Source organism: Megalops cyprinoides, chromosome 2 (genome assembly GCF_013368585.1).
Source record: "Megalops cyprinoides isolate fMegCyp1 chromosome 2, fMegCyp1.pri, whole genome shotgun sequence".
Lineage (NCBI taxonomy): Eukaryota > Metazoa > Chordata > Actinopteri > Elopiformes > Megalopidae > Megalops > Megalops cyprinoides.
This window is the reverse complement of record NC_050584.1, coordinates 42,664,600-42,677,928: the sequence shown is the minus strand read 5'-3', so window position 1 is coordinate 42,677,928 and position 13,329 is coordinate 42,664,600. Positions and strand designations below refer to the sequence as shown.

At 45.5% G+C, this 13,329-nt stretch overlaps 1 protein-coding gene across 1 annotated transcript in view; it reads left to right on the top strand.

Moving 5' to 3' along the window:
* The window catches only part of LOC118796558 (unconventional myosin-IXb), a 62,902-nt gene that overhangs the window by 27,078 nt on the left and 22,495 nt on the right, over positions 1 to 13,329 (top strand). Inside the window, exons 3-7 of the mRNA XM_036555511.1 lie at positions 8,806 to 8,900; positions 11,212 to 11,274; positions 11,731 to 11,830; positions 12,143 to 12,243; positions 12,885 to 13,014. Of these exons, the coding sequence (XP_036411404.1) occupies positions 8,806 to 8,900; positions 11,212 to 11,274; positions 11,731 to 11,830; positions 12,143 to 12,243; positions 12,885 to 13,014 (489 nt within the window). The remainder of the gene's footprint in view (positions 1 to 8,805; positions 8,901 to 11,211; positions 11,275 to 11,730; positions 11,831 to 12,142; positions 12,244 to 12,884; positions 13,015 to 13,329) is intronic.

Sequence of the window (13,329 nt, the reverse complement as noted above, 5' to 3'; positions counted from 1 at the left end):
TCTCAGTATACATTTGTACATGAATTTTTACACCCTTTTACACACATTCCACAAGATGGATGAAATGGCCAGATGAATTGTTCATATGTAATGTGTTGCTTTGTGATTTGTAGGTGGTAGTGTTCATAGTCTGTCAGTAAAGTCCTGCTTATTTAAAAGTGGGAGTACTTTTGGAGAATTTATTATTTGCCCACCCGTTCTGGTTCTCTTTTCAAGGTTATTAAATGACCTGTGGAAAGGGGTGTTTTCAGCCGCAGCACGAACACTCTCGCTTCTTTTATTTGCTTCATTTTTTTTTCCTTCTGAAATAGGAGTGTGTGAAAAGGTGAAGTATCCCGTGTTTACTGGCCAGAAGGGATGTCCTCTGTAGCCGCGTTCTGAGACACTTTTCATGTGGATCTTTAATCTGGCCTGCTGTGCACAGCAATGCCTGATAATGCTGCCATCCCACGGGTTCCTGACGTCCCACCCGTATTTTTGTCTGTACAAACTGTGATCCTTGCGCTCTGTGGCTCTGGTCTGTGCTTGGCTTTATCTCGGGCCATTAAGCAGTATTGGTGCCTCTGTGGAGAGAACAGCATATGTCACAATGTGGGTGGAGAGTGAGGCCTCCTATCCTGGCGCTTAGCACACTGCGAGCAAAGTGTTAACCTTTAATTGCTCCGAACGTGGATTTCTGAAGGACTGGAAATACGGGTTTCTCCTCTGTTCCCCCACAGTGCTTTTCCTTTCTCTGAGGTGAAGGCCTGTGTGTGTGTGTGTGTGTGTGTGTGTGTGTGTGTGTGTGTGTGTGTGTGTGTGTGTGTTTGGCACCTCCTCCATGGCAGTGAAGGGCTGAAGCATGCCTTGCAGGAGGACAGAGTGGGCAGGCAGGTTCTATCTAGCCTGTCTCTCACTGAGCTCCGCTTGACTTTTGTTTTGTTTTCACTGGGGGGGTGTTGGCGGGGGGGTCTGGGCGAGATAACCTTTCAAGAAGGAATGTTTGTTGGTGCAGGAGGAGCTGTGATGGATGGAGTACACTTGAGTTCCTGTTGAGAAAGAGGCAGAGGGGTGCAGATTGAGGGTCTGACTTGTTAAGATATCCAGCAAATGTCCCAGAATCATTTGTGTCTGAAAGCTAATCACTGCAAGGCCTTTGATGGTGCATATTTCTGGACTTTTTTTCCCCCAAATTCATCATTATGCGGAGTCCTTTTTTTCCTTCCCAACAGTTAATGTGATGCACTGTATTAATTTCCAGACACATTCGGTTACATCACATAGGTCATGTAATTTAGGGATTCATTAATGGATATATTCATTAATGGATGCTACAAGCATATCAATTATTGTGTTGTATAATTAATGAGATTGCTCCTCTGCTTTCTGGACCTTGCCCGTAACAGTGTGTTGGTGTGCAGCTCTCTCTTTGAAGTGCGTTACCCATTCTTCTCTAACATGGAAAAGCACGTGGCTCTGTGTCACGGCTTATTACTGTGGTTGCTACCGTGCTCCTGCATTCGCTTCCCTTTGGAGCTGTTCTGGTCTGACCAACAGTAACCTGAGAGGAAGGGTTACAGGGAGCACCCTCATTGAACCCCTTTGAGATATCGCGTAGAGGGAAGGACATGTGGTGCAGATGTTGAGACTTGCAGACAGATGGGGTTTTTTTTTTTTTTTTGCCGGGGGATGGGTGATGAAAGTGCTGTGGGTGCTCTTTATCACATTAGCTTGTGTCACTCGACATGCCCTCCACACCAAAGGGTTATTTTCTATATAAAACAAATCACCCTCCACTGTAGTCAGTGACAGCTCCTGCACTGCCCCCACTGTCACCACGCAGCTATTTCCTTTCTGTTCACTCGCACAGCTTGGTACGATTTCTGTCTTGTCCCTTGGTGATTTCTGACCTACCAGAGTCGGAATCCATCTCAGTAGCATTGTAGACTGTCTCACAGACCCTTCCCAAACCCATGTGAGCGTCCCATGTTTGGTGTGGAGGCACTAAGCGGCTTCATAAATCAGTTGCTCCACACAAACTTTGATTTTGGAGACCGAGAGGAAGGTTCCTGTCCCTGATTGGCAGCAGACACAGTGACACGTCACGCTGACTCCGGCCCCATGGCACCGCTGTGTATGTAATGAAGCGGGAGTTCCAGTGAGGAGACTGCCCTGGAGGCACACAAAGCACACAAAGCTCATGAATTCACCCCCCGCTAGTGCATGCAGTTCCTCCTCACTTGGTCCACAGTGTGTGGCTCGGGCAGTGAAGAGAGAGGCCCGGTGGCCACAGCGCGTAGCCCCGCCGGGAGGGTCCACCCCTCTGATTTACACCCGCCGTGACACGCGGGGCTTCGCCTCACAGACAGGAATTTCCGGCCGCTCTGATCTCTCCGGCAGGAATCTGAATTTTCTGCAACAGGAAGTGCTTACTGCAGGAACTTCCCCCGCCGTTGGCCTGTCCCCTCGTAGGGTGTCGACAGCCGCTGCATTGTTCAGCAGGAAGCACAGAGGAATAGTGGGTATTTTGTAACCATTGTTTGTATGCGAACTTCCATTTCCACCCTTGTAGTACCTTGACTATATTTGGTAGGACTGAGTGCCCAACTGTACAGTAAATACAGGAAACATTCATGCTACCATAACAAAACAATAGGCAGACATTGTCTGTATGGTTACAATGCTGCTTTTGTTCATAATGCAGGTATTTATCCCTAGCAGCTAACTTGGAGCACTGTAATCAGGATCTGATCACCCATCACATAGGCCGGACTGCAGTGATGCTGCATTTAAACCTCTTTAATTAGTTTCTTCCAGAATACTTGGAAGTCCTCATAATGCAGTGCAATACATATTGTCTCATACTGTCTCATACATATTGCCACTAATCTTGAGATTATTCACTGCAGTGGTTGTTACTTTTAGAAAAGCACCAGGCTAGTGACACTGAAGAAGAGAGGGAAGGCATTAGCATTCCTGCTGTCATTTACCTACGACAGCCTTCTGCAGCAAATGCAAATTAAATTGAGTCACAAATTAAAGGCTTGTTGCCTTAAACTTTTCTTTTAAGCCAGTCAACATATTTCTATGGTAACTTGGTTTTTCAGTGGTCTGAATGATCTCAAATCTCATTTCCCTGGAGCTTTTAATCATTATTGCACTTTCGTGATTTGGTGAGTTGTGCCCTTTCAGGATATTTTGTACTGACCAGGTAGAGTTGCACAAGGCTTGAAAATAGAAAGTTCTTCAGTTGTAGAGCTGCTGTCCACATGAGCATTTTTCTCCGTCACAAAATTGCAAAGTCTCCATTCTGAGCAGACAGTTACATGTTTAAAACATCCCCTGTGGTCTGCTACGGAGAATGCCCGTTACTGATGCCGTCAGCACACACAGCTGTATCACAGACTCAGCCAACAACCTTTCTGCATCTGCTTTAAACTTCTACATTTATTTACAGTAAAGCAGCACATAGAAGATGGGGAGCCTCTTTAGTCTGTACATTCGGAAGGGTGAAACCCACATTCCTATTCATTATTCAGCCTCATTTACCCATAGTCTAAACTTTACATGAATCACAGGGCATGTACAGAAAACGGCCTTGTGTGGAAGAAGTTGAAGGCTTCTGATTTTGCAAAGTATTATATCTGCTGCCAGGATCTCCATGTCACTTGAGCTGTTTGTGGTCTTGAGTCTGTAACCAGTTGAGATGCATAGTCTGGTCTTCATTCTGTATGTCAGTTGTGGAACATGTTTCATGTTCAGAACTAGAAAAAGGCGTCCAGTTTGGCATTCAGGGCAGGCATGTAGTCCAGATATATGTTTTTGGTTCTAATTTAGCTCATTAGATTACAGTATGTTAAGGGTCTTGTTGTTCAAGTACACTTGATCATTTTTGATTAGTGTTATATGGATACAGCTGCATCCAAACTTCCAGTTGAAAGTCACCTCCTCTATTGCGTATCATACACTGCTCAAACACAAGATTCAGAAGTGTTGTGAGAATTTTATCCTTATATCCTATTCACACATGTACATTTAAGAGATGATTAAACCAAAAACAAAAGTGCGGATTGATTGGACTTAAAATAGGAAATTTAAAGCAGTGAGGTAGTTCTTCGCATGTTTTCCGTGTTTAAATAAAGTACTGTATAAAAAACAGAAATATTTGTACAATGTTGGAGTTTCTCTCTTACAGAATGTTGAGGTAAGGTGTCCATTTCTAACTACTAACTAGAATACAGATCACTGTTGTTAATACCAGGCTTACAGATTTTTCTTCATTTGTAGCTATCTTGTGTTTCTAATTTGCATTTTAATCTTCGTTTTGTTCCATCTTACACTGGTGAGATCTGGATAGTGGTTTATCATCTTGGTTAGGCTGGTGGCTGATTTCTGCTTCACAATTGTCTAACAGTGATGTTGATTTTAGAATGGAGAAGCAGGTTGATTTAAGGTTTATCTAAAGGTGTGATGTCTGCAAAAGTTCTGCAGTCTTTAATTGCACTCAGAATGGATATTTCTTTTGACCATATGAATACTTTTTGGTTTTAAGGAGACCTGAGAAAAGCTTTTTTTTTTCTCGAAGTAAAAACGTAACTTTTCCATTCTCCAGTAAGAAGGCAGTTTTTTTTTTTTGGTTTTGAAGCTGCCATCTCAAGTGATGAAAATGGATCTTGTCCTGTTCAGACAGAGCTGGAGCAAGATTCACAAGATTCATAGTACACTTTGCCATAATGACACTAAATGCTCATTGTGCAGAATTGCAAAACGGAGTATTCAGGAGACCTCGTCCAAGAATTGCCCTGTCCCTCAATCGTGTGACTGTGGAGGATTCACATGATGGTTAAATATAGCCGCCTGTCTGCACAGCTTCTCCATTGTGTTTGGCCTCGTTGCGGGCCCTCTCCGCCCCAGCCCAGACAAACGGCACATCTGTGAATCTGTGAGCTCAACAGCCATTAATAACAACAACTTTATTCTTTTTGGAGACCTTTCCCATCGCAGTCAGCACAAGTGGACCCTCTGGGGAATTCACAAGTGGTGCTGAGTGGTGTCAGTGCTCTGGGCAGAGTCATGGACACTCAGATACCCGGTCAAAGCTGGCAAATTTCATGCAGAAGAATGCATTAGGAGCCAGCGGACAGGCTTAGGTGTGAAAGCAAAATGGCCTCTTTGTCACTCGATCCAGTATGAGATGATGGAGAAAAATGCCCAGCAATCTGGCTGAGATTCTGCCGAGCTTCTCTGTGCCATCCTGTTCTTCAGCAGAAAGGGAAGAAGTGATTGTCTCGTCAATCTTAAAGTCTACAGGATTAGCGCTTGTGTGGCAATGTAGCAACCCATGAGGCGATAGTCTTAAGCCTGCCAGTAATTGAAGCCTTTTGTCTCTGGCCTTGATCTTAAAGCTATGAGCAAGTTTTTCTAAAACCATTCTGAAAACAACTTTTCAAGTGTAGCTTACTGTCCAAATGAAAAAATGAGCAAATTGAAATTTGATATCAGTTTACAGCATATGATTTACATATTCACTACTACTTTTTTCATTGCATGAATGGATTGTCATGCACTGGACAACCTGCCACTTGTTCATTGCTAATATATCTAGCAAGTTAATTAACTTTTGCTGTTGGTTTACGCAGCTTGTTGTCTTTGTTAATGGTACTTGCCTCATAAACAGTTACTGCCTCATGAAATGGATTTGGCAGTGGTTTGTCTCATAGCTAATTAGTCGTGTTAGCTAGCTACAGTGCGTACCTGCCACTTGCAGCTGTTTTAGGAGGCATGAAGTCCGAAGGGAGAGAACTTGAAAATTGACTCACTCAGTAAATATCACAACCTAAATAAAGGTCCATGCTTTCTCATTTCTACATTTGTTACTTTGCACCTGCTTTGACAAGTTGCTAGATAGCACGGAAGGTATGATTTGCGACAGAGGGAGTTCATGGGAACATGCAGTTGTGGTGCTTTCACGCTTGAAATTCTTCCGTGCATTGCTCCACAAGAAGAAAGCAGTCAAATGTTGAAGCGGCCATTAAAGTAATGCCCTTGGAGAAGAGAGGAGGGGAGCCGTCCTGGAAAGCACCAGCAGGACCCCGCGTACTAATGAGCCAGGTTTAGATGCCACAGCACATGGGCCCACCCTGACGTGTGCCGCTTGTGGATAAGCAGCTAAGGATATTGGACTTTACTCCGTCACGTTCTTGCACGCTCGGCCCTTTCATGTGATGTAGAATTTGTGATGACGTATTTGGTCGTACAAAGGATTATTTGGCAAAGGTGATTGCAAAGTTTTGTTGCATTCTCTTTGTAGTATTGAGTCCTGTGCTTCGGGGGTGCACGGTTGTTTTTTTAGTAAGTTGTATTTATAGCTTCTGTTGCATTAGAGACAAGCTCATTACTAAGAATTACACAAGTGGCCATTTGTGCCCATGTTGCAGGAAGTGATGTCAGCATGGTTCTTCTGGTTCTTTTCAGGGAAGGAAATCGGGGAATTCTTTTGCCAGTAATCTGTGGGCAGTCAAATGCAGTAGACAGCAGTGTCTCATAGCACGCGCGTTTGACATAGATGGCCATTTAATATTAAACTGAAACCATTTCATACCAGTACAGTCCCTCAGATTTTAACACTGCGATTTCGGTAGTAGTAGTGCGTGACTGATGAAGAAATCGATCTTGGTCACTGCGCCGCTAAAGCATTTGTGCTCTGTGAAGCTTTGCATGTGATGGTACATTCATAAATCTTTCATTAACTGTAATTTTTAGCTCCGTTTCCCCCTCAGCATAGAAACAACACAATGGAACTGTAAAGCAGAAGGACAGGTTGCTGAATTAATGATATGTATGCCTTTGTTTGCCTGGTGGCCCTTTGTTCGAGCTCTGAAATGCCTCTGTTTCTCAGAGGGATAGGGAAGGGAGGGTGGGATGTGAGGGTGATGACACCTTAACGTCATCAGAATCCGTAGGGAACTGATCTGATTGGCTGTGCCGCTGCGGTACTGCGTGGCAGGATTGAGCTGTAAGAGATGTATTTCTGGGCACCAGAGAGTTGATGAGGAGGAACACGTCAAGGCAGGCAAGGCCACACACCAGTGTATCCAAATCACCACCTCCCTGTCCCTGCCGCAACCCGACCCCCCCCCCCTCACGGTTTCACATACACAGTGTTTACATTTGAACACAATGCTGAGAGTTAAGCAAGCCCGTTCTCATGGCTACACGCAGGCTTTGTTTGGCTGCTGTTCAGAGTGGCCACTTCCTCATACCTGATGCCTTGCTCTGTGCGCCTGAGAAAGCGCACCGGGCATGTTTGAATATGCATGATGTATGAATGCGTTAAGAAATCCGTGCACGTTGCAGATGGCGTTCTCAGGGGCAGCTCTCTCACGCCGCCAGTGTGCGGAACAAAGACAGGCCGAGGGCTTTCAGTTTTGGCTGGTTGGGAACGGCGCTGTGCTCTGCAGCCGGGGCTTCGCAGGCTGTGCTGGCGGGAGCTGGCCCCGCGTCAGTCCAGTCCCCCTCTGAACCGCCAACAAGAGGACACTGCCTCCTTTGAACTGGGCCTCAACCGGCCAACACAGTGGCAAGGCTGGTGAGGTGGAGTTCTGTTTAAGGCACCTAATCCTAACTGACAGAGGTGAAATCTGAGCCAGTCACTTGTGGCATCAGTGTGTGTGTGTGTGTGTGTGTGTGTGTGTGTGTGTGTGTGTGTGTGTGTGTGTGTGTGTGTGTGCGCGCGCGCACGCACGCGCGCGCGTGTGTTAATGTAGAGCATATGTTTTCAATTCATGTGTATTTTCATTTAAAGCATACTTAAACCACAGCACCTAAAGTGGTTGACGGTTTCGGAGTTCTCTTTAGCTGAGACTCTGCAATAGACCCGCGTCTTTAAACAGCAGCGACCGTAGAAAAAGCCAGAGCAGCAGGCGAAAAGGTCAGCAATGACAGGAGGCTGGAAAACAAGTAAATCTGTAGAAATGGGTCACCAGCCCACACGGAGGGGCCTTAATCAGGCATCCCCCTCTGGGCAGCCAACCCCCTGCGCTCTCTCCCTGCCCAGCACTGTATCTAACTCCGCCTGCCACAATACCCACCCTGTTTATGATGCACTGAGTCAACTTCCCCTCTGGATGGGCTTTGTTGCCTGTGTGTTTGTGTGGAACACTGATCCCCATTCAGACCTGTGGCAGCCCCTGTGCCTCCGGCTGAGGGTGGCATTAGCTCGGGGGAGGCCGGCCTCCACACACCCATTCATCACCCTCGGCCAGTGTTTTCCCTCTGCGACCCAGAGACAGGACAGGCCCAGCTTTGTGTCTTCGACTCTGATCCTCTTTTTTTTTTTTTTTTTTTTTTTAAAAACACGGTGATGGAGTATGAGTCACTGAACTGAAAAACTGAACTTGATGTAAAAATGAACAAGATATCTATCACTTTGTTAGTGGTGTGTACAGGATGTTTTGGCCACATTTCAAAATTTGGCAGGTTTACATACTTTCAGTGTACTGTTTTGGTATTTTCAAGGTGGTGTGCTTTTCTGAACTGACAGTATGTTTGTTGAGGCATGTAGAAAGTGTTCTTTTATGTAAAACTAAGAAATTATTCTGTACGCTGTTTTGTTTCATTTCCATTTAACTTAACATATCATGAATGCTGAAGAGCTGAATAGTCTTCCTGGTGGTATTAAATTACCCAGCTATATAAGTTCATTTTTCCTGAGCCAGAGTTTCAAGTATTGTTGATCACTGATTAATAATTTCTGTTGTTGATGGAATTCATTGGTTCTTATTTGACCCCTTCAACTCAGTACTTGTTTTCTTTACCTCCCAACAGGCATTTGGCAACGCAAAGACCGCCCACAACAACAACTCCAGCCGCTTTGGGAAATTCATCCAAGTCAACTATCTGGAGAGTGGTGTAGTCCGTGGGTAAGTCCTTAATGCCCTGTTCTGCAGTCTTACACTGACACTCCCACCGTCTCACTCTGGGTTTTTCCTCTCGTCCCTCAAGCCCCAACTCCAGCTCCCATTGAGCTGCACGGTTGCAGCTGGTCGAGGGTAGATTTGGGAAGAATTTCATTTCTATTGAGATGACAGCATACCATATGTGGTCCACACCAGAATGGGCCTCAGGCTGGAGCAGTTTGCTTTATTTTTCATGAGCTAAGGAGACCTGTCATCTTCCACACCCTTCTTCCTCTTGCTGCGGTCTCTGTGGCAACGGCCTGCGTCACAGTCCGGTTCGGGGTTGTCACTTCCTCCTCGCAGAGGAAGAGGCTGCTCTGGCAGAGGAAGTGGTAGAATCAGCATTTGTTGCTGCTTGGGTTTGCAGGAGGTCATTTTCATTTTCACATCTTCAGAAGAACTTTTTTTTGCTGTCAAGCTCTATTGCATCCTCACACATAGTGAGGCTAACTGGAGAGGGTAAGAACAGAGGAGCCAAGGAGATATGGAGAGCACTGAGTGCGTGATTATCTGGCTGGACTAAAGTGTCTTTCTGACTCAATTCATTACAGATAACTGCACATTTTGTCACATGCCTTGCTTCCCCCTTTTGTACACTTTTGCACACTTTTTTTTTATTTCAGTCATGTCACTTATTATACAACCCCCAGGAGAATTCAGTCTGTTCAGTCAGCATGACAGACTTTAAAATAGTGGCACATTTTCAAGACCGGAAGATGGTGGGAAAAGCCCTGATGTTGCCTTTTTACAAAAAGAAGTGATGATTCATTTCTCCACAGTTCTCCCTCTGACAGTTGCCCAACTGAGTTTGCTATCTCACTGAACAAACCTCAGGATAGTATGTACTAGCTGCTTTTAAACAACACAAGCAAAACCATAATCTGGTTTTTTAAAGTATGCCAGATCAGGGGTTTGGGAATTTTGTATGCTGGGCTAAATTTGAGCTGTCTGGCACATATTTGATATGCATTGAATTCTTGTCAAAAAATTATACCTAACTTTGAACTGTAATTTCTGCTTATTTGATCAGATATTTCTGGTATGGAACAGTATTGTTGCAGCATATTTCAGTGAATTTTCACAACACCTGAGAAGAGTTTTATAATTTAATCTCATTGCAGTCCATTGTCCTTCTTAATGTAGTGAGCTGCTTGGATTCCAACAAGATTCTAACAAGTTCATTTCTCAATATGAATTGGTTTTTAAATACTTAACAATATAAAGACCATTACGTAACCTTTCGGTCTGGTGAAATCACACACTCATTTGGTGAAAGGAAACCATTATTACAATTATTTAAACAGAGGGAGGGACACCGCGGCTTTTGGAATTTTGTTGTTTGTGTTCATAACTGCATTTTGTATTGTGGCCACTTTACTGTCAGTAACCCACAAAGCACTTCAGTGTGAACTTTCACATCAGATGCTTTTCACATAAAGCCGATCACCTGCAGGCGCAGGGGAACAAACTGTTCCAAATGTATGACTGTCAAACATGAAGCAGAGCAACGGCCTTGAATGATTTGTGTTCAGAGCCAGGTTTTGTCAAATGAACTGTGATGAGCTTTCATCCTTGAACATATGAACTTGCTAGCTGAAAGTCCTGCATGTGGGGGAAAAATAACCACATGCTGCTGCACAATGAACATTAGCACCGTGTGTGTGTGTGTGTGTGTGTGTGTGTGTGTGTGTGTGTGCGCACGCATGCTTGCCTGTGTGTGTTCCTGTCTGTGTGTGTGTGCCCTCTGTTCAGGGGTGCCTGTTGATGGAAATCCTGACAGTTGCACTAAACGTGGGCTGAGATAATGTAATAGTAGACATTCCTGGCAGCTGTTTATTAGATCAGAAAGGGTCCATTTCTATACCAAGGACAGGGCAGGCTGCCAGCATTGATGTCTAAACAAACACCACATCCCTTTGACACTGCTGGCCTATTCAGAGACATCAACAGTTAGAACATTAGCATTTTTATTTGTTTGTATCACGCCAGTCTTCTAACAAACAAATTTAATTACATTTTTTTAAACTGAAACTTCTAGGTGTGGTGGCTGGCGTTTTGCAAAAGACCTTATCACAGAGAAACCTTAAACCTGGAGAACATCTCGTTGTTTAACTGGATTCTGTGTCCTCTTCACATGATTCTCACCTCCCCCTCCCTCACTGTCTCCTCTCTCTCTCCACATGAATTGCCTCAATAAACTGCAGCCAAGGGAGAGGGGAAGTGGACCAGCCTGGATTGAATATCTCTGAAATGGTTATTGTTTTTCCCCTTTCAGGGCGGTTGTTGAAAAGTACCTCCTTGAGAAATCTCGGCTGGTCTCCAGAGAGAAGAATGAAAGGTAAAGAGCAGCGGGGAGGTGGTGACCTCTGACCCCCCCCGACCCATATAAGCCCGTGCAGCGAGCAGTGCGAGGTTCCCTGGGTGTCAGTGGTTCTCAGAACCAGCCCTCTGTGAGAGGCCCCATCAGTCTCTCTGGAAATCCCCATGGTTTTATTTAACCTATGATCCAGGGCTTTCAGCTTTAATTCGCTCCATATGTGCTTCTAATTACTCCCCGTGTTTTTAGGAACTGTATAATTTCAGCTCTTGCGGTTTTCAAACATGGCAACTAATTATACTTGTGTGTTTTCGTAACAATGCATGCGGGCCTGGTGTCTGATAGCAGGGCCGAAAGACCTGCCACGTGACCGGGCTGCCGTCGCGAGTAGCTGAGCAAATATTGGGCCTGAGCAGTTTGACACTTAATGAAATACTGGTCTGCAATCCACGTCTGAAATGGCTCCTTCCCCTCCAGGAATTACCATGTGTTTTACTACCTGCTGGTGGGAGCGTCGGAGGAGGAGCGCAAGGAGTTTAAACTTCTACAGCCTGAAGAATACCTCTACCTCAAGCAGGTACTAAATATGCCACCAGTCTGCAGTGAACTTCCCACATTCTGCTCATTAATTAGGTCACACGGCACAGATAGTTCCCACCCTTACTGAGTTGCGGCCTGTTTGTGACTGGCGCGTAATAGCAATGCGCAGAGCAGCGCCCCGGGTAGCTGTTGCTGTTGTTGCACTGTGGGCCTCCTGAATGCGCCGTGTGCTGCAGAGCAGCTGTGCGCTGCATACAAATGAATCTTGCTTTGTGAATGCCTCTGCCTCTCCTCCTCCATCTGCCATGTCTCTTTCTCTCCCTCTCCCTGCGCCCCTGCCCCTCCCCAGCAAAACTTTAAGATAGAAGATGAAGAAGACCTCCGGCACGAATTTGAGAGGCTGCTGCAGGCCATGGAGATGGTGGGCTTCCTGCCTGCCACCAAGAAACAGTGAGTGGAACAGGCGATGGCCTGTCTGTGGCAGATGACGATCTCGTCGGTCCGTGGAAACCCACGCATCACAAGTCATTTCAAAATTCATGGCCTCTGAGAATGCCTACACTCCCCAGTTCCTGTTAGTTAAGCACAGGCTTGGAAAAAAAAGCTTCCAGTTTCACCTCAGCTGGTTTTGCTTACTGAGACCCACATTTTGTTGTTGACTCTACTTTTTTTGAAGGGATGTGTATTACATTTTGGAGGATGAGGCAAGACACATGAGAGAATTCATGAGAATTCTGACAGAAGCGAGCAGTTCCAGCGGGCTACGACTTGTCCAACCAACAAAGCCCTCAGGGCCAAAAAAAAAAAATACACCAGCAACTCTAGCAAACCCGTGATTGCTCACGGCCCGGATCTTTGTGCGAGAAATAATAACACAATCACAAGCATGGGTTTGCTTATTTACTTGCGCAGCGGGGTTAATTTGAATAGATGTTGAGATCCGAAGTCGTGGGGTGTCATTGTGTCATCATCAAAGGGAAATGAAAATGAGGCTCTTGTGCCATTTGAAATTGTAATGAAGCCATTATCTGCGCAGCATGCGGGAGGCTGAGCGGCCTCCTTAATGCTGGTGTCGCTTTTGTTTGCTGCAGAATTTTCTCAGTACTGTCTGCCATCCTGTACCTCGGAAACGTGACGTACAGGCGCAAGTCGACGGGCAGAGACGAGGGGCTGGATGTGGGGCCCCCGGAGGTCCTCGCTACCCTGTCTGACCTGCTCAAGGTAATGTGTGCAGACTCGGCTCGGCTCACCTTCGCAGGCTAAACCTGGCTGCTGCTCTTATGATCACCCCATGCAGAGGTACCTCATGCTGTGTCCACCAGCAGTGCTTTGAGTGAGCCGGAAAAAAATCTGGCAGTCAGGACAGAGGGATTTTGATCAGCTTTAGCATTTGTCCTTTGTTTCAAGTAGCATGTTAAAGTACAGTTATTGAGAGGGTTCCCACAGGAAGGATATTGGTTCACTGCTTAATCTTAGCGGAGCCTACTAGCAGCCCGTCAGCTGGCTGTTGACATAGATACTCCTGCATGCTGTGGA